Source organism: Pseudopipra pipra, chromosome W, assembly GCF_036250125.1.
Source record: "Pseudopipra pipra isolate bDixPip1 chromosome W, bDixPip1.hap1, whole genome shotgun sequence".
Taxonomy (NCBI): Eukaryota; Metazoa; Chordata; class Aves; order Passeriformes; family Pipridae; genus Pseudopipra; species Pseudopipra pipra.
This window is the reverse complement of record NC_087580.1, coordinates 34,131,373-34,154,396: the sequence shown is the minus strand read 5'-3', so window position 1 is coordinate 34,154,396 and position 23,024 is coordinate 34,131,373. Positions and strand designations below refer to the sequence as shown.

At 53.2% G+C, this 23,024-nt stretch overlaps 2 protein-coding genes across 2 annotated transcripts in view; both read right to left on the bottom strand.

Annotated features, from left to right (window-relative positions):
- The window catches only part of LOC135405282 (zinc finger protein OZF-like), a 168,540-nt gene that overhangs the window by 69,236 nt on the left and 76,280 nt on the right, over positions 1-23,024 (bottom strand). The window lies entirely within an intron of this gene.
- Positions 11,680-12,639, bottom strand: LOC135404611 (olfactory receptor 14J1-like). Its single transcript, XM_064639343.1, has one exon. The coding sequence runs from the start codon at positions 12,637-12,639 to the stop codon at positions 11,680-11,682; it is 960 nt and encodes a 319-aa protein (XP_064495413.1).

The window sequence follows — 23,024 nt, the reverse complement described above, 5'->3', positions numbered from 1 at the left end:
CTGCAACCTGGGAACTGTCTCAGCAGGCCTGGGCTGTTATTGCCTGCAAGTGGAATGAAGAGAGACTTGGGGCTGCAGCTCCTCCTGCCTGTGCCCCACACGCAGGGCATTGGGGCCTGTCTGGCTGCAGCCCCTCAGTGGGGGCACCGGGGTAAGAACAGACTTGCAGTGGGGAAAGCTGCTCTGAAAGCCCCGAGAGCTGGGCTGTGCAGAGGCTTTGCTGACAGTGGCCTTGGGGGTGGATGTGCTGGGACTCAGGTCCAGGAGGAAAATCACAGACCTGATCCCTGAGGAGATCAGCACATGCTGCTGAAATGCTGGGGGAGAGAAGAGCCAGCAGAGGGAGGAAACAAGTGTGGACAGCCTGGGCTGATGTGCTTTGGACTCGTGCCTGGCCCGGCCTTGGCTGGGCAGAGAAGGGACAGCCTTTGTGTCCCTGCAGGGCTGGGATTCACTCCCTGCCCCAAAGGCCCCCAATGTGTCTGAGAAGCCCTGGGTGGTGCCTGTCCCACAACTGCTGGGAATGGGGACGGGGTCCCTGCACAGGCCCTGTGCTGTCCAGGGCAGCTGCTGCACTTGTGCTGCAGAGCCCTGGCACCTCCCCTGGCACTACAGGCCCCTCTTTGGCTGTTCAATCCAGCTCAGCTGCCCTCAATTAGGTTCAGCATTGAAGGGATGTCCATGAGACAATGGCCATTGTACTCCAAGGACATGTAGAAAATACCCTGCTAAAGAACAGGAGAGAGACCTCTCTCCCTGTGCCACCTGACTCCATTTGGTCACCTGAACACCTCTAGGGGCTGCCCTGGACAGAAGGAACAGTGACAGGTTCCCCTGTCCTACATGTGGGCCCCTTCTGCCACTGAAGTTGGCCAAAGCAATGTCCCAGCAGCCTCCAAGAAGATCCCACAGCTGCTGCCCTGTCCCTAGGAACTGCTCCATTGGAGCCTGCAGTTCCCAGCAAGAATCTTGGTCACCTCTGGCCCCTCAGAAGGAACCAGGGCTTTGTGTCCCAGCAGGTCACTCCTGGCTTTGGTCTTCATTCATTCCCGGGTGAGCTCGGACAGGTGCCTGTTTTGGGCCCATTGAAGTGGGGCAGGAAGAATCCCAGCCCATGGGGGTTGTGGAGGGAGCTGAGTGTCCTTCTGGCCCCAGGTCTGCAGAGCCACAGTGAGACACCTCTGCTGACTCAGCTGAGTCCCTTCCCTCAGTACAGGTGAAGGAGATCCCTCCTGGGCACTGTCTGGGTTTCCTGTCTAATAATGGGACATGAAAAAGGGACACTTGGACTTAACTCTGTGTCTGCTTGGAGAAATGACAGTGCTGAAAGAAGTGTGTCTGTGCCCAACTGAGAGAAGGCACATCATTATTTCCTTCAGCTGTGTGCCAGCAGGTTCTCCTGGAGCCCCAGGGACTGCTGGAGGGAGCCCAGAGAGGCAGAACAAGGGCTGCCTGGGGCTGTTGCTGTGCTGCTGAGCTGGGCCAGGCTCCTGGCACCCAGGGAGCTCCTGGCAACCCAGAAGAGCTTCAAAGAGACAGCTCTGCTGGTGAGCAGCTCCTCTGCACAGCCCAGAAGGACTGAGGCCACTGCCTGCAACACCCAGGGCACAGGAGAGAAGGCAGAGAGATGAGAGGCAGCCTAGGCTGGGAGGTGACTGAGCTCTCACTATGCCAGAAACCTTCCCAGGATTTGAATGAAGAATTCTCTGGCTGTAGGAAAGTTTAACTTGCCTTCCTGGAGGGATCTCCTAAAGCTGGCACATCCCACAGCTTCCAGGATCTTTCAGCAGGACTCTCCCAGTTGCTGCAGTGCAGAGGAAGTGGCCATATGGCAGAGCAGGGCAGGAGCTGCAGGCAGCAAGGGCAGAGAGGAGAAGGGAGCAGGAGGTTCAAGGGATCCTGGGGTGGGAGGACAGGGCAGAGCTGCTCAGGGCAGGAACCTTGCCAGCCCTTTGCCACGGTCAGGCTCTGGCTGCAGAGCAGTGCAGGTGAGTTCCTGCAAGTGCCTCTCCCAGCTGCCAAATGGCAGCAGTGGCAGGAGCTGTCAGGATGGCTCTGCTGGATTTGCTGGGGTGCAGCAGGAGAAGCTACTGCAGAGCAGGACTTGCTGCTGCCCCATCAGAGGCCCAGGGCCAGAAGGTTCCCTGTGGCAGGGCTGGCTGTGGGGTGGGAAGGTGGGGGTGCAGCCAGGGGTGCCCAGGGCTGTGGTGCAGAGCAGGGTCCTGCCCCCAGGGCTCTGTGTGCTGGGGCAGGGACTCTGCTGCCTGCCAGGGTCAGCTCTCAGCCCGGCCAAGGAGCTGCCACGGCCCTGCAGGGAGAAGGGGTGGGTGGAAGGAGTGACCCCTCAGGGCAGGGCAGGGTAGGGCCCTTCAGCTGAAGGGTCAGGGATCTTCCCAGCTTCAGCTCCACCTCCTGCCATTTCCAGGGGCCCTTCTCAGGAAGCACATCCCCCCAGAACACCTCCCCCTTCCCAGCCACCACAGGCTGTCTGGGATCTGCTCTGCAGCCCCTGCCCAGGCAGAGCTGCCCCTGGGCACTGGGCTGGGGATGGCTCTGGCAGCACTGGCAGGGAGCTGAGCTGGGCACAGGCAGGGGCTGCTGGCAGGAACAGCTCCTCACCCAGAGACAGGCAGGCAGGGAGAGGCAGCTGCTGCCACAAGGGCTGGGCAGGGGGATGTGGGCCCCTCCCTGCTGTCCCTGTGGCACAGACCCCTTCCCTGAGCAGCTCCTGCCTGGACTCCTTTCCCAGCCTAAGCAGAGCCTGTGCCCTCAGGCCCACGGGGGCTGGGCTGTGCATTGCCCTGCAGCAGCCAGAGCTCAGGCAAGGACAAGGCCCTGATTTCCAGCTGTCTCTCTGTGTCCCTCCTCCCTTGGCAGCAGCACTGTGGCATTTCACTGCCATCCCCTGCTGCCTGGGCTCTCCTTGTTCTCACCAGTGAGTTTTCTGAGCCAGTGTGGGGTTTGGGGGGGGCAGATTCCTGTCCAGACACAACCCCTTTGGGTGCTGCTGTGGGGATGTGTCTGTGGGACCCCTCCAGGCACCTTCAGGTTATTCAGCTGTTTGCCTGGGTGTCCTGCAGGGCTGCAGGTGCCCTCCAGAAGGGCACAGCTCTGCCATAGTATCTCTGTGCTGCACAGGATCCCCACAGAGAAAACTCCTCAGTGCTAAATCCATGGAAATGCTCTGGGCAGCTGTACTTGGGAGCTGCAATGATCCCTGTGTGTGGCAGTCTGGGAGGAGAAAGATGGGATCCTAATCAGGCATCCTGAGGAAAGGCAAGGATTCTGTCAATGTGCTCTTTGAAACAGGATTCCTCTGCCTCTAGAAGTGCCTTGTTACTTTTTTTAAGGGAATTCCTAAGGGTGATCCCCCTTTAGCTCTAAGCTGCCAGACAGGGACAGCTGTGAACAGGAGAGATGGCCAGCTCTTGTCTCTGCACCAATAGACCACCCCTTTGCCTCTCAGGACTCACAAGATTTCCCTTGGAGCACATCAGAAATGTCAGAGATTTCAACCATCCAAACTCCTCCTGGCAGGAGGAATTCGAACAAAATCAAGTCCCCCAAATCCTCTCTCTGTGTTCTGTCCTTGGGCAAACTGTGACCAGCAGTTCTGGAAACACTTTGATACATCACAAGTGCATTTAATTGGAGGTCACCCTGTGCTCCAAGTTGCCTCTCACTGCACAGCAAGAAGGATTCTTCAGGAGCCCATTCCCGGGTCCCTGCTCTCAGTGCCCCCTTCAGCCAGGAAAACCCAGAGCTCGGGGAGAGGGATGCAGAGAGATCTTCCTGAAAAGAGGCCCTGAATGTTGAATTGCTATGAGACATGCAAGATGTTTTGCTGATTGAGTCTGGCCTAATTCAGTTCTGTCTTTATTCTCCTCAACAGAAAACAATAACCGGAGGCAGCAAATGTCCAACAGCAGCTCCATTTCCCAGTTCCTCCTCCTGGCATTGGCAGACAGGCGGGAGCTGCAGCTCCTGCACTTCTGGCTCTTCCTGGCCATCTCCCTGGCTGCTCTCCTGGCCAACGGCCTCATCCTCAGCGCTGTAGCCTGTGACCATCACCTGCACACCCCCAGGTACTTCTTCCTGCTCAACCTCTCCCTCACAGACCTGGGCTGCATCTGCACCACTGTCCCCAAAGCCATGCACAATTCCCTCCATAACACCACAACCATCTCCTATGCAGGATGTGCTGCACAGGTTTTTCTCCTCATATTCTTATTTGCAGCAGAGTATTCCCTCCTCACCATCATGTGCTACGACCGCTACGTTGCCATCTGCAAACCCCTGCACTACGGGACCCTCCTGGGCAGCAGAGCTTGTGCCCACATGGCAGCAGCTGCCTGGGCCATAGCATTTCTCTATTCTCTGCTGCACACAGCCAGTACATTTTCCCTGCCCCTGTGCCAGGGCAATGCCCTGGGCCAGTTCTTCTGTGAACTCCCACACATCCTCAAGCTCTCCTGCTCACACTCAGGCTACCGCAGGGAACTTGGGCTCATTGGGGTTAGTGTCTGTTTAATATTTGGGTGTTTCATTTTCATTGTTTTCTCCTATGTGCAGATCTTCAGGGCTGTGCTGAGGATCCCCTCTCAGCAGGGACGGCACAAAGCCTTTTCTATGTGCCTCCCTCACCTGGCCGTGCTCTCCCTGTTTATCAGCACCTTATTCTTTTCCTACCTGAAGCCCCCCTCCATCTCCTCCCCATCCCTGGATCTGGTGGTGTCAGTTCTATACTCGGTGGTTCCTCCAGCACTGAACCCCTTCATCTACAGCCTGAGGAACCAGGAGCTCAAGGATGCCCTGAGGAAACTGATAACTGGGTGTTTTTCACAAGCAATAAACTCTCCTTCTTCTGCATGTTATGCACCTCATTAAAGACCAATCTTGTTATGGACTTCATTAAAAGCCCCCCATATCTTCTGTATTTTTTGCTCCTGGGATGGGTGTTATTTTTGTGAGAATTTGTTCACACCAAAAAATCTTTATACATATGAATATATATATAAAGGTATATATATATATTTATATATACATAAAAACCATTTTAGATTCAGTGTTTGCCTTTCTAGACTGGCCCACAGGCTGTACAAATTGGGAATTGTACTCACTGTCTGCTTAAACCAAATAAAGAACTCTGCATTGGCTTGTTTGCTTGACATCTTTCCTCTCTGACTTCTCTGCAGCTGCAGGGTCGGTGCCTCTGTGCAGAGCTGGGCCAGAAAAGAGTCCCAGCAGAGCAGCACTGCCAGGGAGCAGCAGCCCTTCTCCTCCGTGGCCTCCTCTCCCTTCCCTTCCACACTGTCCTGCAGAGCCCTGTGTTGTTGGAGGCCTCAGTGCTCTGGCAGTGGGTGCCAGTCCTGCTGCAGGACTGTCCAGGGACTGCAGGCAGGGACAGCCACGGGCACTGCTGGCACAGAGCTGACCTCTGCAGCAGCACTGCCATCCTGCAGGGGCATCTCCTCAGGCCAGGGCCTCAAAGCTTCCATCTGCTTTCCACTTTGCTCTCCAGGATGTGCCCAACACAACGCCCTGCAGAGGAAAACAGCAGTGACCAGCACAAGGGTGGGAGTGCTCAGGGTGGGGGCACCCAGCAGTGCCCTGGCACAGCCAGCGCCGCTCCCAGCACTGGCCTCTCACCCCAGGCCATTGGGCTTGTTCTTCCCTCCAAGGAGGGACATCAAATGACCAGCTCAGGAGTCCATGTTTGCCCTGCATGCACAAGACATGCCCATGTGTCACGGCTTGGGGCTGGGGGGGTGGAAGGCTTAGACAAAGTTGATGGCAGAAGCCGTCTCATTGAGCTACGAGGGGCAGAAAGGACCCCCTTGCTTTCTAAATTCCTTCTCAGAGAGGAGCCTGGGGGTGGCTGGATCCAATCTCAGGCTCAGATTTTGGTTTCAATTGAAGGAATTACAGAGGTGTGATTCAATCACTTTGTCCTGAAGGTTTTTGTGATGGCAAATCAGAAATATATCTATAAAATGAATGATTTATTATGACAAATGAATAGACAATTGATCAGACAAGTGAACAGACAAAAGACCTTAAAGACAATTATTTACTTCACAGAATAAAACCCAAAACCTCCTAGCAGTATAGTGTAAGATAGGACAGCGCAGTCTGTCAAAGTCATTCTATTAAAGCAATTGGATCAAAGCCAGCAAAAAGAAACAATCCTGAAGCAGAGACTGAGGTAACTCACCCCACAGTGACAAGGGGTAGTTCCCTCTCTTTCACTTACCCCTAGGGAGTGACCACAAAGGGCTGTCCCTGCTTCATGGCAGAAGCTCCACACACTTCAAGGAAGTCTGTGGAAGAATCTGCCATGTGAAAGTTGGACGGGGCTTTTATAGTTATCAAGGGTTTGACTGCCAGACATATTTGCAGGCCAGGGAGCAGCTTCTCTGTCAAATCCTGCTTGAAAAAGCAGGATGTGTGTTTGAAGTTTCATGAAACATTTTGGGTTTAGCATAATTCAGCATTAAAAACAGCATCTTGACACCAGCAGTAACTCACCACAGAGAGTGTGCATTGTTTGCATTCTCTGACTATTGTTTAGGTATTATCAGAGCTTCCTGCCAGAAACAGTCCCTTTATTCCACAAGGTACCAAAAACTCTGAGGGTTCCTTTGGTTCCATGAGGCCCTGCAGTGTCACAATGGCCCATTGGTTCCACAATGTTCCAGAACATCCCAGGGTTCCCTTGGCTCCAAGAGGCTCCCCCGTGTCCCACCGGCCCCTGGATTCCAGGAGGCCCTGCAGTGTCCCAATGGCCACTCGGTTCCAGGAGCCACAGCGGCTGCCGCCGGCGTCTGTGCCCGGAGCCGCCGCTCCCACGGGGCTGCCGCACTCACCGCCGGGGTTGCCGCTCGCGCAGCCGCCGCTCTGCCCCGGCTGCACCGGGACCCGGCACCGCCTCGGGCCTGCGCTGCCGCCTCAGCGGCCACAGGGACACAGGGATGGGGGACCTTTGCTCTGACACTGAGGGGCCTGGCTTTGTTCTGCTGGGGTCTGGGCTTTAGGAAAATTGCTGTTCATTTTCATGCTCCACTGGAACAGCTCCTGAATTCCAAAGGTTTCCTAATCCAGGGGGAGGGGTTTCTATGGCATTGGAGGTCCCTCCCCTCGGGACACGTTGTCAATGAACCATCCAGCTGACTGGGATGGGTGTGAGAACTGGGAAACACAGGATAAGGAGTCATCCCCTGAAAACCTTGGAATATTCCCTGCCTGAATCATAACCAAAATGGAACTGTTTGGATGGAATTTCCAAATACTGTGGAAACTCCAGTCATTCCTGACACCAGGATGGAAATTCAGCAGATAACTAAAGTCAGTCCCCTTGGGAGCCCACAACCAGCGGGGCTGAGGGAGGCCCTGGCAGCTCCCCAGCACCTCCCTCTCAGTGGGACACCTCTGGCAGCCTCTCCCAGCTGGGGAACCCTCCAGTTTCCAACACTTCAAAGATTGTCCCTGATGCCCAGGACAATTCTGATCCTCCTCAACAAACACTCCTCCAGCTGTGACCCTTGTCTGGTGGGAAACACAAAGGGATTTGTGGCAGTTTTTCCCTGACAACAGGAGAATTTGGGAGAGGGACCTTTCCACACCCAGCTCTTGATGTGTGCACACATCTCTGCCTGGGTGTGGGTGTGAATGGACTGTGGTGGGAATGTTGTTATTGGGAATCTATAATTCAGTCACTGTTAAAATTGTAGCAAATGCTGTTGATTCACTTGATAATTGTTTGATTGGTCAATGATGAGTGCTACTAATGTCTTTTGACCCCTTGTCTTTAAATCCAAATCCTTAGCGTCCTGACCCTCTTACATCCCAAGGTTCTGTGTAAATCATTCCCTTTCATCAAAAAATATATTTTTCGTGACTTCCACTTTAAAATCTTCCTCCTTAGCTAAACTACATAACAACTCTAATTAATTGTTGATGTCTTGAAGACTTGAAGACAACTAAAGAAAGAAAAATAATTTGTTTTTCAATGTTTTAATGGTCCCACAGTGTGTTTGGAGTTGCATCAGCTGTCAGTCCCAGATTGGCCATGTCAGAACTGGTGAGACTGGGGGTGAGGAGCAAGGTTGATCATCCAGGGTCAGTGTGGATCTCCTGAGGAGGCACTCAGCACTTGGAGAACACCTCTATCACCGCTTGCCTGAACTTAAAAATATCCATAATTGAATTAGTACAAAAAAAGTACAAACTTGGAAGACTTGTTTTGAAATTACCTTGAAGACAATTAAAGGAAGACAAAGAGATCCTGAGGGATTTCTGGATTCTAATGAGCCCCACGGTGTGTTTGCAGCCCAGCCCATGATCCTGAGGTGCTGAGAGAAGATTGTAGAAGCTGCTGAAGAAGTCAGAAGCCAAACTCCAAGTGCCTTGAAGCATTGCTGGGCCCCACTGAGGGCAGGCACTGCCAAAGCCTCCCCAGGGACTCCTTGGAGCAGCTCCTTGGAGGCCAGGAGTGCAGGCAGACAAAGGCTCTGGGCAGGCCCCTGCAATGCTGAGCAAAGCCTGCCTTGGTTTTGTGGAGCACAAAGGCCAAGGCCTGAGCCCCAGGCCCTGGCCCAGCAGATCCTGTCCCTCCCGGCTGGCTCAGGGCTGTTTGGGGGGCACTGGGATGGGAGGGGGAGGAACAACAAAGGCCAAAACTGGGCAACCCCTGCCAGGCTCCTGAGGGAGGGACGAGGCAGAAACCAAGGGCAGAACCTGCCAGGAAAGTTGCTTGTGGTGGCCTGAGTGGCAGAGGCAGCTGCCAGAGGCAAGGGGACAAAGGCCTGGGTGCCTTTGGGCCTTGCAGCCCTGCCAGAGCCCTTGGCCATCTCTCCTGCAGGCTGTCCTGCCCTGGCCCTGCTGCTGCTCTGGCCTTGCAGGCTGCACACACCCCTCCTGCTTTCCCACCCCCTCCCAGCAGCATTTTAGACCCTCCCTGATGTCTCTGCACCAGCTCTGGCTGTTCCCTGGAACACAAAGCCATGGGCTGATCCTGACTCCCTCTGGGTGACCTCTTGCAGCACAAGGGTCCCTGTTGAGTGATATTTCTTTTTCCTCACCTTCAATCTGAACCTTCCATGCTACTCTTTGTGGAGATTTCATTCTATTTCCAATATGGAGAAAAGCTCCATCCTGTCAGATCTCCTCTAGACCCTCTCCAGTTCTTCCTCATTCCTCCAGAATGGGGAACCTCACAGACAGACAGACAGACCAGTCCAGATGTGGTGACCCCAGGGCTGAGTCCAGGGGGGTGACAACTCCCTTGTCTGGGTGCCCACACTCCCCCTAAGGCAGCCCCATGTGCAGTTGTCCTTAAATCAAGGGGCCATTCTGATTCTTTGTAACATCACGGAATCAAGTGGCACCATGACACTGCAGGGCCTCATGGAACCAAAGGAATGCAGGGACACTGTGGAATCCCATGGAACCAAGGGACCATTATGACGTGTGGGGTGTCTTTGGAACAAAAGGAACCCTGAAACATCTCAGAACCTCCTGGAACCAAGGGGCCACTGTGCCTCCCCAGAACTCCATGGAATCAAGCAGAGCCGCTGCCTCCCCCCCGCCGCCGCACGGACCGGAGTCGCCGGCTCTGCCCCGCTTGGACACCTCTGGAGTCAGCGTGTTCTTGGGCAGCACAACTGAGATCAGACCAGAGAGTTTCCCAGATTTTGCTTTGCCCCCTCTCTCCTCTGGTTTGTTTTTTGTTCTTTGTTCATTCAGGAGAAAAAGGGGGAAGGGAGACACATGTGGATCCCTGTTTTTATCTGTTTACAAAAGGGATTTGGGGCAGGGGGGGAGAGAGGAGGCAATTTCTCTCTCTGCTGTTGCTTTGAACTCTTCTGTTGGTATTGCTGGTTTTGCTGCTATATTTCTTGTCAGTCAACTTTTATTTTTTTCACTTGTACCTCCTTGTATTTTGTCTCTCTGTACTGGTGGGGAATAAAAGGAGAGTGAGTTCTTTTTATTGGAGTTCCAGCACCAATATGTGTCTTTAAACCAGGACAGGTTGCTCAAGGGTTCCCTGAAATTTGGCATAATTCACAAATGACTAGAAAATGCTTTTTGTCCCATTATATAGAGAGCTCTTCTGCATTGGTGTTCAAGGGCTGATCACTGAGAGGGATTTCATCAGGAAGTTGCTGCCAAGAGGATTTTGTACCATGGATTTTATCTGACACTCTGCATTCAGCCAACTTCCCATCCATATCTTCCACTTCTTCAGTCCAGCTCTCACCAGTCTGGCCATAAGGTCAGGACACCATGTCAAAGGCCTTGATAAAGTCTGGGCACAAAACATCCCCTTCTTTTGCCTCCCAGAGGGGTTCTGCAATCCCTGCCTTGTCCTTCCCATGCCTGGGAATGGCTGCAGGAGGACTTGCCCTATCCCCTTCCCTGCTGAGCCTGAGCAGTCTGGAACTCTGCCAACCCTCCTTGCTGCCCTGTTTGCAGACTGGTTCCATGTCTGCCTTTGCCAAGGCCCCAGGAAGCTCTGGGATGGCTCTGGCTTTCCAAGGGTTTGGGAGAGGTCTCCCAGTGACACTGTCCAGCCTTCTCAATGTCCCTAACACCAAAACTTTTGTGATATCCCACAGTTCCAGTTTAGTGCCCAGAACACAACACAGGTTGTCCTGGTGGTTCTGGAGAATGAGAAGGGATTTCTTCCTCGAGGCCAACCCCTCCAATTGGATATGAGTGCAGCTGAAAGGTTTCCTCAGCATTTTCCCCGGTGCCCCCCTGCCCTGAAGGTTTCTGGCCCTCAGGCTGGAGCTGAGGGGGTTGGGCAGGTGCCTGAGGAGGGGGTAGAACAAGGGCTGTGTCCAACTGTGCCAGGAGGGCTGTGCTGGGCAAGGATGAGGAGGCTGCAGAAAACAGTGGCACTGGGGAGGTGAGAGGAGCAGCTGGAGAGACCTTGTGCCTGCCCACACTGGGCAGGAGCTGCCCCAGGATGGCAGCTCTGAAGCACTCACAGGATGTCCCTGTGAACAGGAGGAGAAGACTGGATCTAAAAATGAAACCTGGAAAGCAGAGAGCAGGAGTGTCATGGTGACACTGCAGGAGAGTTCCATCCCTGGAGCAAGGTCACAGAACAAGTGACCCAGTACATGCAGTGCCCTCAGAAGATGCCACAGCATCCTGGAGATGCTGTAAGGGAGCCCAGCTCTGCTTCACAAGTTCCCAGGGCCTGTCCCTGCCTGTGCTCCAAAGGCTTCCAGCCCACAGGACTGTGCTCAGAGAGCACTCAGGCCTTACAGCAAGAAAGGGGCTCAGGAGGACAGTGTGGAAGTGGCAAGAGAGCAGCTCTGGGAAGACCAAGCCCTGCTGCTCCCTGGCATTGCTGCTGGGCTGGGAATATTGTCCCCCTCCCCTTTGCAAATACACCCTGTCCTGCAGTGTGCTGTCCTTTAGGAACATCTAAGAAGAAGGGTCTTGGACAAAGAAGGCACTGCAGAGTCCTTTATTTTGTTTAAACAGTCAGAGAACACAATTCATCATTTATACAGTCTCAGTGTCAAAGTCAAAAGATGGACACTAAATTAGAAGGCAGATGCATAACAATATTTCATTGCACAGAAAATTATTACAAGAAGAATGTGATGACCTGCAAGAAAAACCTGAGCAGGAAGGCTGGACCATTATAGAGTCTCATTCTGAATGCTATACACCAGAAAACAGACACTTTATTGCTCCTGAAAAGCATCCAGTCAGCATTTTCCTCAGGGCATCCTTGAGCTCCTGGTTCCTTAGGCTGTAGATGAAGGGGTTTAGTGCAGGAGGCACCACTGAGTACAGAACTGATAGTGCCAGATCCAGGGATGTGGAGGAGATGGAGGGGGGCTTGAGGTTGGAAAATGTGCCAGTGCTGATAACAACAGAGACCACAGCCAGGTGAGGGATGCAGGTGGAAAAGGCTTTGTGCCGTCCCTGCTCAGAGGGGATCCTCAGCACAGCCCTGAAGATCTGCACATAGGAGAAAACAATGAAAATAAAACAGCCAAGTCCTAAAGAGATAGTAAACGAGAGAAGCCCAATTTCCCTGAGGTAGCTTGAGTGTGAGCAGGAGAGCTTGAAGATGTGTGGGATTTCACAGAAGAACTGGCCCACGGCATTGCCCTGGCACAGGGGCAGGGAAAATGTATTGGCTGTGTGCAGCAGAGCATTGAGAAACCCAGCAGTCCAGGCAGCTGCTGCCATGTGGGCACAAGCTCTGCTGCCCAGGAGGGTCCCGTAGTGCAGGGGTTTGCAGATGGCAACGTAGCGGTCGTAGCACATGACAGTGAGAAGGAAATATTCTGCTGAAATGAAGAACAGAAAGAAAAAGAGCTGTGCAGCACATCCCATGTAGGAGATGGTTGTGGTGCCCCAGAGGGAATTGTGCATGGCTTTGGGGACAGTGGTGCAGATGCAGCCCAGGTCTGTGAGGGAGAGGTTGAGCAGGAAGAAGCCCATGGGGGTGTGCAGGTGGTGGTCACAGGCTACGGCGCTGAGGATGAGGCCGTTGGCCAGGAGGGCAGCCAGGGAGATGGCCAGGAAGAGCCAGAAGTGCAGGAGCTGCAGCTCCCGCCTGTCTGCGAATGCCAGGAGGAGGAACTGGGTGATGGAGCTGCTGTTGGACATTTGCTGTTCCTTAGGACAGGGTCTGTTCAGAAAAGGAAAAGACACAGAACAACTAGGAGATACCCCTCTCAGCAGAGATACTCCATCTTTCATAGTAATCCCCCCAAAATAATTATATTTCCCTTATGCTGGCTCAGAGTTTTGTGAGCAGCAAGAATTCTTCCCATGTGCTGCCAAGGGCTCAGCTTTGCTCTGCTGAAGTGCAACATGGAGCTGGTTTGTGACAGCTCTGATGATCACAGGGTATGTCAGATGTAACCCACCTTTAATGGAAAAGCTCCATTTCTGACCCCCCTAATCACAAGAGTGTGGACTGCAGAACAGAGGCTTCTATTGTCTTTAGAATAATTCTTCTGTTAGATATGTTCCACCATTAAATCTGCAGACTGTTCTTTTTAGGAGTAAAAATTCTCATTTTTATTGCTAAAAAGGTGAAGAATCTTTAGAAAAGACAAGAGACAAAAGGGCTCAGATCTCTGTGGTTAAAAGCAGAGCCAGGAGAGCTGCAGAGTCCTTCAGCCTGTTTCCCATCTGCTCTTTACCTTGTGCTGCATTCACTTTGATTTCACACAAACAGATATTGAAAACTACATCCACAATGCAGTGATGAGAGCAGGACAATGTTGTTTCCAAGGTCAGCTCTGTGAAGTGTCCCTTGTGCCAGCCCAGACGTGCAGCTGTGCTGGACAGAGCAGGACAGGAGCCTTCCTGCAGAGAAGTCAAAGGCTGGGACAGGAGAGTGCCAACCCCCAAGGGAAGGCTCAGCAATGCCCAGGATCCTGTGCTCATTTCTGACACTGCCTGAAAGATTCATCTCTGAGAGTAAAAGAGTTGGAATTTCAGTGCAGCCTCCTGAACTGAGAGAACAATGTTTATGCTACAGTGCCTAAGCAGGAAACAGCCATCGGGACTAATTCCTTTCCTGTAGCCCCTGTCTTTTCTGAGGTTTGCAAAAAAATTCTCCATTCAATGTGGTGTAGTGGTGTGGAGCTGTGAGCAGGTGTGACTCTGCAACACCAAGACATGGAAAAGATCCTCCCTCAGCTGCCAGGTTTGCTCCTTGCCCACAGCCCTTCTGCCCCAGCCCTGGCAGCAGCTCCCCAGGCCGGCTGAGAGCTGCCCCTGGCAGGCAGCAGAGTCCCTGCCCAGCACAGTGCCCTGGGCTGCAGGACCCTGCTCTACCCCACAGCCCTGGGCACCCCTGGCTGCACCCTCGGCTTCACAGCTCTTCCAAAGTGCTCCAAAACAGCCCCTGCTCACCCATCCCATCAGCTGGGGCTGGGCCAGCTTTAGGAGATGCCTCCAGGAGCTGCCCCTGCACTGCCCTGCAGCCACAGACTCACCATGTGCAGCCCTGCCAAGATTCCTCCTGCAGGGAACTCTCAGCCCTCCTGCAAGTGCTGAGCCCCTTGAAGCTCTGTCTGTGCCCTGCTGGTGTCCCTGAGCTGCCCTGGCAGTGCCCTCAGCCCTGCTGGGCTGTGCAGAGGAGCTGCTCACCAGCAGAGCTGTCTCTTTGAAGCTCTTCTTGCTTGCCAGGAGCTCCCTGTGTGCCAGGAGCCCGACCCAGCTCAGCAGCACAGCAACAGCCCCAGGCATTTCATGACCCCCTGGGGGGTTTGATGTTGTTTACATGAGACTCAGTCCCTGAGAGGAAGTTCAAACAGCTTCTCAAGAACTCAAAATGAGATTGAAACTCTGAAGTTTCTTGTTGTACTAATGAGTCTCACTGAGGGACACAACTGAGAACTTCTCCCTGGGTTCCAGTTAGAGCAGAAAACTGCAGACAGTGATGGACAAGCAAGGGAAAGGTGGCTCTGATGCTGAAGAAACCTTGACTTGTTTCTTAAATCCAAAGGGCCAAGCCCTGACCCCCCGCCCCTGGGAAGGCAGATCGTGTCCCTGCCTCATTCCTCAGGGCTCTTCCTGGGGCACTGGGATGTGGGATGTGCAATGTCAAGGGCAGGACCATGGGGTGGCACCTGCCAGGCTGCTGAGCAGGGACAAGGAGGCCATGAGGCCCCAGGGCTGCAAGGGGCACTCCCCTCCTCCTGGCATCAGGGGCACAGACAGCAGCCCTGGCCAAAGGCCTGCAGAAAGTGGCTGTGTCAGGGCCTTTCAGCTTCTCCCCCTCCCTGTCTCCTCTCCAGCCCAGGCTGTCCTACGGTGTCCATGCCCTGCCCCTTTCCCTGCAGGCTGTCGTCATCCCCCCGGCTGCCCCACCTGGCTGGCACCTTCCTGCACTGACATCTCTGCGTCCTCCCTGGCTCTTCCTGCACACACAAAGCCTGGGGCTCATCCAGACTCCTCCTGGGTGACGTGTTCCAGCCCAGTGTTTTCCATGGAGTGAAATTCCTTTTTCCTCATGTCCACTCAGGACCTCCCCAGCTGCACTTGGCATTAATTCTTTCTTTCTCATGCTCTTTTCTGCTCCGACAAAAGGATCCACCATCTCTAAATCCTCTCTTCAAGCCCTCTCAGGGCTGTCCTGTGCTGTCCTCGGTCTCCACACCATTGAGGCCACAGTTCTTTAGCCCCTGTTTAGTGCTCATGTGCTTGAGACCTTTAAAGCCCATCTTGGGAGATCTCTGGGCACTCATTAATGTTTTTGCAGATGAAAATATCATGCTCAAAGCCTAAGTAAATCACAGTTGCCATGACAACCAGCATGCATTCCCATTGCTGTGGTCAGTTACCATGGCAAATAGAGTACATTCCCATTGCCACAGTCAGTTACCATAGCAACCATAATACATTGTCATTGCTATGGTAGGTTATCATGGCAACCATAATTGCTACAGTCATTTACTGTGGCAAACAACATACTTCCCACTGCTATGGTCAGTTACCATGGCAAACAGCATATATTCGCATTGCCACGGTCAGTTACCACAGCAACTACCATACATTCCCATTGCTAAGGTCAGTTACCATGGCAACCATCACACATTCCCATACCTACAGTCAGTTACCGTGGCAACGATCATACATTCCCACTGGTATGGTTGGTTACCATGGGAATCAGCATACATTCTCATTGCCATGGTCAGTTACCACGGCAACCATCATACACTGCCATTGGTACAGTCAGTTACCTTGGCAACTATCATACATTCCGTTTCTACCGTCAATTACTACAGCAACCATCATACTTCACACTGGTACAATCAGTTACCATGGCAACCGTCACACATTCCCGTTCCTACAGTCAGTTACCATGGCAACCATCATACATTCCCATTGCTACACACAGGTACCATGGCAACCATCACACATTCCTATTGCTATGCTCGGTTACCATGGCAACCATCATACATTTTCGTTGCTATGGTCAGTTACCATAGCAACCATCATACATTGCCATTTCTACGGTCAGTTACCCTGGCACCCATCATACAGTCCCACTGCTACTGTCATTTACCATGGCAACCATCATACAGTCGCATTGCTATGGTCGGTCACTATGGCAACCAGCATACAATCCAATTGCTATGGTCGGTTACCATGGAAACCATCATACATTCCCATTCCTACAGTCAGTTACCAAGGCAATCATTGTAAAGTCCCATTGCTATGGTCAGTTACCAAGGCAATCATCATACATTCCTGTTGCTATGGTCAGTTACCACGGAAACCACCATACATTCCCACTGTTACGGTCGGTTACTGTGGTAACCATCACACATCCCCATTGTTGCGGTCGGTTACCATGACAACCATCATACGGCCCACTGCTACAATCAGTTACCATGGCAACCATCATACAGCGTCGTTGCTACGATCAGTTAGCATGGCAAACATCTGAATTCCAGTTTCTATGGTCAGTTGCCATGGTAACCATCATACATTCCCGTTCCTACTGCCAGTTACCATGGCAACATCATGCATTCCCATTGCTACAGCAGGTTACCATGGCAACCATCACACATTAGCATTGCTATGGTCGGTTACCATGGCAACCATCATACATTAGCATTGCTATGGCCGGTTACCATGGCAACCATCATACAGTCACTTTGCTATGGTCGTTTACCATGGCAACTATAATACATTTTCGTTGCTATGGTCAGTTCCCACGGAAAACACCATACATTCCCATTGCTACAGTCAGTTACCATGGCAACCAACATACTTTCCACTGGTACAGTCCGTTACCATGGCAACCAGCATACATTGTAGTTTCTATGGTCAGTTACCATGGCAACCATCATTCATTCCCATTGCTACAGTCAGTTACCATGGCAAACATCATACTTCCCACTGCTACGGTCAGATACCATGGTAAACAGCATATATTCCCATTGACATAGTTGGTTACCATGGTAACCATCTTACATTCCCATTGCTATGGTCTGTTACCATGGCAACCATCATTCATTCCAGTTGCTAGGGTCAGTTACCATGGCAACCATCACAAATTCCAGTTGCTAGGGTCAGTTACCATGGCAACCATCATATAGTCCTATTGCTATGGTCAGTTACCATGGCAAGCATCACATATTTCCCACTGCAAAGGTCAGTTACCATGGAAACCATCATACAGTCCCATTGCTATGGTCAGTTCCTATGGCAACCATCATAGATTCCTGTTGCTACGATCGGTTACCATGGCAACCATGATACACTCCCATTGCTATGGTTGGTTACCATGGCAACAAGCATACATTTTTCTTTCTACAGTCAGTTACCATGGCAACCATCATACTTTCCTTTGGTACAGTCTGTTACCATGGCAACCATGACACATTCCTATTGCTACGGTCGGTTACCATGGCAACTGTGACACATTCCCATTGCTATGGTCTGTTACCATGGCAACCATCATTCATTCCAGTTGCTAGGGTCAGTTACCATGGCAACCATCACACATTCCAGTTGCTAGGGTCAGTTACCATGGCAACCATCATAGATTCTCATTGCTATGCTTGGTTACCATGGCAACCAGCATACATTCCCGTTGCTACGGTCAGTTACCACAGGAACCATCATGCTTCCCACTGGTACAGTCAGTTACCATGGCAACCATCATACATTCTCATTGATACTATCAGTTACCGTGGGAACTGATACTCTTACTGGTACAGTCAAATACCATGGCAACCATCATACATTGCTGTTCCCATGGTCAGTTACCATGGCAAACATCATACATTCCCATTACTATGGTCGGTTACCACAGCAACCATCAGACATTTCTGTTGTTACACTCAGGTACCATGGCAACCATCAGACATTTCCATTGCTATGGGCAGTTACTATGGTAACAGCCTTTGTGTCCCTGCAGGGCTGGGATTCACTCACTGCCCCAAAGGCCCCCAATGTGTCTGAGAAGCCCTGGGTGGTGTCTGTCACACAACTGCTGGGAATGGGGATGGGCTTCCTGCACAGGCCCTGTGCTGTCCATGGCAGCTGCTGCACTTGTGCTGCAGAGCCCTGGCACCTCCCCTGGCACTACAGGCCCCTCTTTGGCTGTTCAATCCAGGCTCTGCTGCCCTCAATTAGGTTCAGCAGTGAAGGCATGTCCAGAAGACAACTGCCATTGTACTCTGAGGACATGTAGAAAATACCCCGCTAAAGAACAGGAGAGAGACCTCTCTCCCTGTGCCACCTGACTCCATTTGGTCACCTGAACACCTCTATGGGCTGCCCTGGACAGAAGGAACAGTGACAGGTTCCCCTGTCCTACCTGTGGGCCCCTTCTGCCACTGAAGTTGGCCAAAGCAATGTCCCAGCAGCCCCCAAGAAGATCCCACAGCTGCTGCCTTGTCCCTAGGAACTGCTCCATTGGAGCCTGCAGTTCCCAGCAGGAATCTCAGTCACCTCTGGCCTCTCAGGAGGAACCAGGGGTTTGTGTCCCAGCAGGTCACTCCTGGCTTTGGTCTTCATTCATTCCCGGGGGAGCTGCGACAAGGAGTCACCTGCAGGGGCCTGTTTTGGGCCCACTGAAGTGGGGCAGGAGGAATCCCAGCCCATGGGGGTTGTGGAGGGAGCTGAGTGTCCTTCTGGCCCCAGGTCTGCAGAGCCACAAGGAGACACTTCTGTTGACTCAGTTGAGTCCCTTCCCTCAGTACAGGTGAAGGAGATCCCTCCTGGGCACTGTCTGGGTTTCCTGTCTAATGATGGGACATGAAAAGGGGACTCTTGGACTTAACTCTGTGTCTGTCTGGAGAAATGACAATGCTGAAAGAAGTGTCTGTGCCCAGGTGAGAGAAGGCACATCATTATTTCCTTCAGCTGTGTGCCAGCAGGTTCCCCTGGAGCCCCAGGGACAGCTGGAGGGAGCCCAGAGGGGCAGAGAAAGGGCTGCCTGGGGCTGTTGCTGTGCTGCTGAGCTGGGCTGGGCTCCTGGCACACAGGGAGCTCCTGGCAAGCAAGAAGAGCTTCAAAGAGACAGCTCTGCTGGTGAGCAGCTCCTCTGCACAGCCCAGCAGGGCTGAGGGCACTGCCTGCAGCACCCAGGGCACAGGAGAGAAGGCAGAGAGGCAGCCTGGGCTGGGAGGTGACTGAGCTCTCACTTATGGGAGAAACCTACTCAGGATTTGAAGAAAGAATTCTCTGGCTGTAGGAAAGTTCAACTTGCCTTCCTGGAGGCATCTCCTAAAGCTGGCACATCCCACAGCTTCTAGGATCTTTCAGCAGGACTCTCCCAGTTGCTGCAGTGCAGGGGAAGTGGCCATATGGCAGAGCAGGGCAGGAGCTGCAGGCAGCAAGGGCAGAGAGGAGAAGGGAGCAGGAGGTTCAAGGGATCCTGGGCTGGGAGGACAGGGCAGAGCTGCTCAGGGCAGGAACCTTGCCAGCCCTTTGCCACGGTCAGGCTCTGTCTGCAGAGCAGTGCAGGTGAGTTCCTGCAAGTGCCTCTCCCAGCTGCCAAATGGCAGCAGTGGCAGGAGCTGTCAGGATGGCTCTGCTGGGTTTCCTGAGGTGCAGCAGGAGAAGCTGCTGCAGAGCAGGACTTGCTGCTGCCCCATCAGAGGCCCAGGGCCAGAAGGTTCCCTGTGCCAGGGCTGGCTGTGGGGTGGGAAGGTGGGGGTGCAGCCAGGGGTGCCCAGGGCTGTGGTGCAGAGCAGGGTCCTGCCCCCAGGGCTCTGTGTGCTGGGGCAGGGACTCTGCTGCCTGCCAGGGGCAGCTCTCAGCCCGGCCAAGGAGCTGCCACGGCCCTGCAGGGAGAAGGTGTGGGTGGAAGGAGTGACCCCTCAGGGCAGGGCAGGGCAGGGCAGGGCCCTTCAGCTGCAGGCTCAGGGCTCCTCACAGCTTCAGCTCCACCTCCTCCATTTCCAGGGCCCCTTCTCAGGAAGCACATCCCCCCAGAACACCTCCCCCTTCCCAGCCACCGCAGGGGGTCTGGGATCTGCTCTGCAGCCCCTGCCCAGGCAGAGCTGCCCCTGGGCACTGGGCTGGGGATGGCTCTGGCAGCACTGGCAGGGAGCTGAGCTGGGCACAGGCAGGGGCTGCTGGCAGGAACAGCTCCTCACCCAGAGACAGGCAGGCAGGGAGAGGCAGCTGCTGCCACAAGGGCTGGGCAGGGGGATGGGGGCCCCTCCCTGCTGTCCCTGTGGCACAGACCCCTTCCCTGAGCAGCTCCTGCCTGGGCTCCTTTCCCAGCCTAAGCAGAGCCTGTGCCCTCAGGCCCACGGGGGCTGGGCTGGGCATTGCCCTGCAGCAGCCAGAGCCCAGGCAAGGACAAGGCCCTGATTTCCAGCTGTCTCTCTGTGTCCCTCCTCCCTTGGCAGCACCATTGTGGCATTTCACTGCCATCCCCTGCTGCCTGGGCTTTCCTTGTTCTCACCAGTGGATTTTCTGAGCCAGTGTGGTGTTTGGGGGGGGCAGATTCCTATCCAGACACAAACCCCATGGGTGCTGCTGTGGGGATGTGTCTGTGGGAGCCAAGTGCCAAAGTGCCCTCCAGGCACCTTCAGGTTATTCAGCTGTTTGCCTGGGTGTCCTGCAGGGCTGCAGGTGCCCTCCAGAAGGGCACAGCTCTGCCATAGCATCTCTGTGCTGCACAGGATCCCCATGGAGAAAACTTCTCAGTGCTAAATCCATGGAAATGCCCTGGGCAGCTGTACTTGGGAGCTGCAATGATCCCTCTGTGTGGCAGTCTGGGAGGATAGAGATGAGATCCTAATCAGGCATCCTGAGGAAAGGCAAGGATTCTGTCAATGTGCTCTTTGAAACAGGATTCCTCTGCTCCTAGAAGTGCCTTGTTACTTTTTTTAAGGGACTTCCTAAGGGTGATCCCCCTTTAGCTCTAAGCTGCCAGACAGGGGCAGCTGTGAACAGGAAAGAAGGCCAGCTCTTGTCTCTGCACCAAGAGACCACTCCTTTGCCTCTCAGGACTCACAAGATTTCCCTTGGAGCACATCAGAAATGTCACAGATTTCAACCATCCAAACTCCTTCTGGCAAGAGGAATTCGAACAAAACAAAGTCCCCCAAATCCCCTCTCTGTGTTCTGCCCTTGGGCAAACTGTGACCAGCAGTTCTGGAAACACTTTGATACATCACAAGTGCATTTAATTGGAGGTCACCCTGTGCTCCAAGTTGCCTCTCACTGCACAGCAAGAAGGATTTCTCAGGAGCCCATTCCAGGGTCCCTGCTCTCAGTGCCCCCTTCAGCCAGCAAAACCCAGAGCTCAGGGAGAGGGATGCAGAGAGATCTTCCTGAAAAGAGGCCCTGAATGTTGAATTGCTATGAGACATGCAAGATGTTTTGCTGATTGAGTCTGGCCTAATTCAGTTCTGCGTTTTTTCTCCTCAACAGAAAACAATAACCTGAGGCAGCAAATGTCCAACAGCAGCTCCATGCCCCAGTTCCTCCTCCTGGCACTCGCAGACAGGAGGGAGCTGCAGCTCCTGCACTTCTGGCTCTTCCTGGCCATCTCTCTGGCTGCCCTTCTGGGCAATGGCCTCATCCTCAGCGCCGTAGCCTGTGACCACCACCTGCACACCCCCAGGTACTTCTTCCTACTCCACCTCTCCCTCACAGTCCTGGGCTGCATCTGCACCACTGTCCCCAAAGCCATGCACAATTTCCTCTGGAACACCAGAACCATCACCTACACAGGATGTGCTGCACAGGTTTTTGTCTACATAATCTTTCTTAGAGCAGAGTTTTCCCTCCTCACCATCATGTGCTACGACCGCTACGTTGCCATCTGCAAACCCCTGCACTACGGGACCCTCCTGGGCAGCAGAGCTTGTGCCCACATGGCAGCAGCTGCCTGGACTGCTGGGTTTCTCATTGCTCTGCTGCACACACCCAGTACATTTTCCCTGCCCCTGTGCCAGGGCAATGCCCTGGACCAGTTCTTCTGTGAAATCCCACACATCCTCAAGCTCTCCTGCTCACACTCAGGCTACCTCAGGGAACTTGGGCTTATTGTGTTTAGTGCCTGTTTAATGATTGGGTGTTTCATTTTCATTGTTTTCTCCTATGTGCAGATCTTCAGGGCTGTGCTGAGGATCCCCTCTCAGCAGGGACGGCACAAAGCCTTTTCCACATGCCTCCCTCACCTGGCCGTGGTCTCCCTGTTCCTCAGCACGTTATTCTTTTCCTACCTGAAGCCCCCCTCCATCTCCTCCCCATCCCTTGATCTTATTGTGTCACTCATGTACTCAGTGGTATCTCCAACACTGAACCCCCTCATCTACAGCCTGAGGAACCAGGAGCTCAAGGATGCCATGAGGAAGCTGATAACTGGGTGTTTTTCAGAAGCAACAAACTCTCCTTCTTCTCCATGTTATGTACCTCATTAAAGGCCAATCCTTTTATGTACTTCATTAAAGGCCCACCATATCTTCTCTATTTTTTGCTTCTGGTAGGGGTGTTATTTTTGTGAGAATTTGTTCACATCAAAAAATCTTTATATGTATAAAGATATATATAAAAAAGTATATATATATATAAACACCATTTTCAATTCAGTGTTTGCCTTTCTAGCCTGGCCCACAGGCTGTACGAATTGGGAATTGTACTCACTGTGTGCTTAAACCAAATAAAGAACTCTGCATTGGCTTGTTTACATGACATCTTTCCTCTCTGACTTCTCTGCAGCTGCAGGGTCGGTGCCTCTGTGCAGAGCTGGGCCAGAAAAGAGTCCCAGCAGAGCAGCACTGCCAGAGAGCAGCAGCCCTTCTCCTGCCTGGCCACCTCTTCTTTCCCTTCCACACTGTCCTTCAGAGCCCTGTGTTGTTGGAGGCCTCAGTGCTCTGGCAGTCGGTGCCAGTCCTGCTGCAGGACTGTCCAGGGACTGCAGGCAGGGACAGCCACGGGCACTGCTGGCACAGAGCTGACCTCTGCAGCAGCACTGCCATCCTGCAGGGGCATCTCCTCAGGCCAGGGCCTCAAAGCTTCCATCTGCTTTCCACTTTGCTCTCCAGGATGTGCCC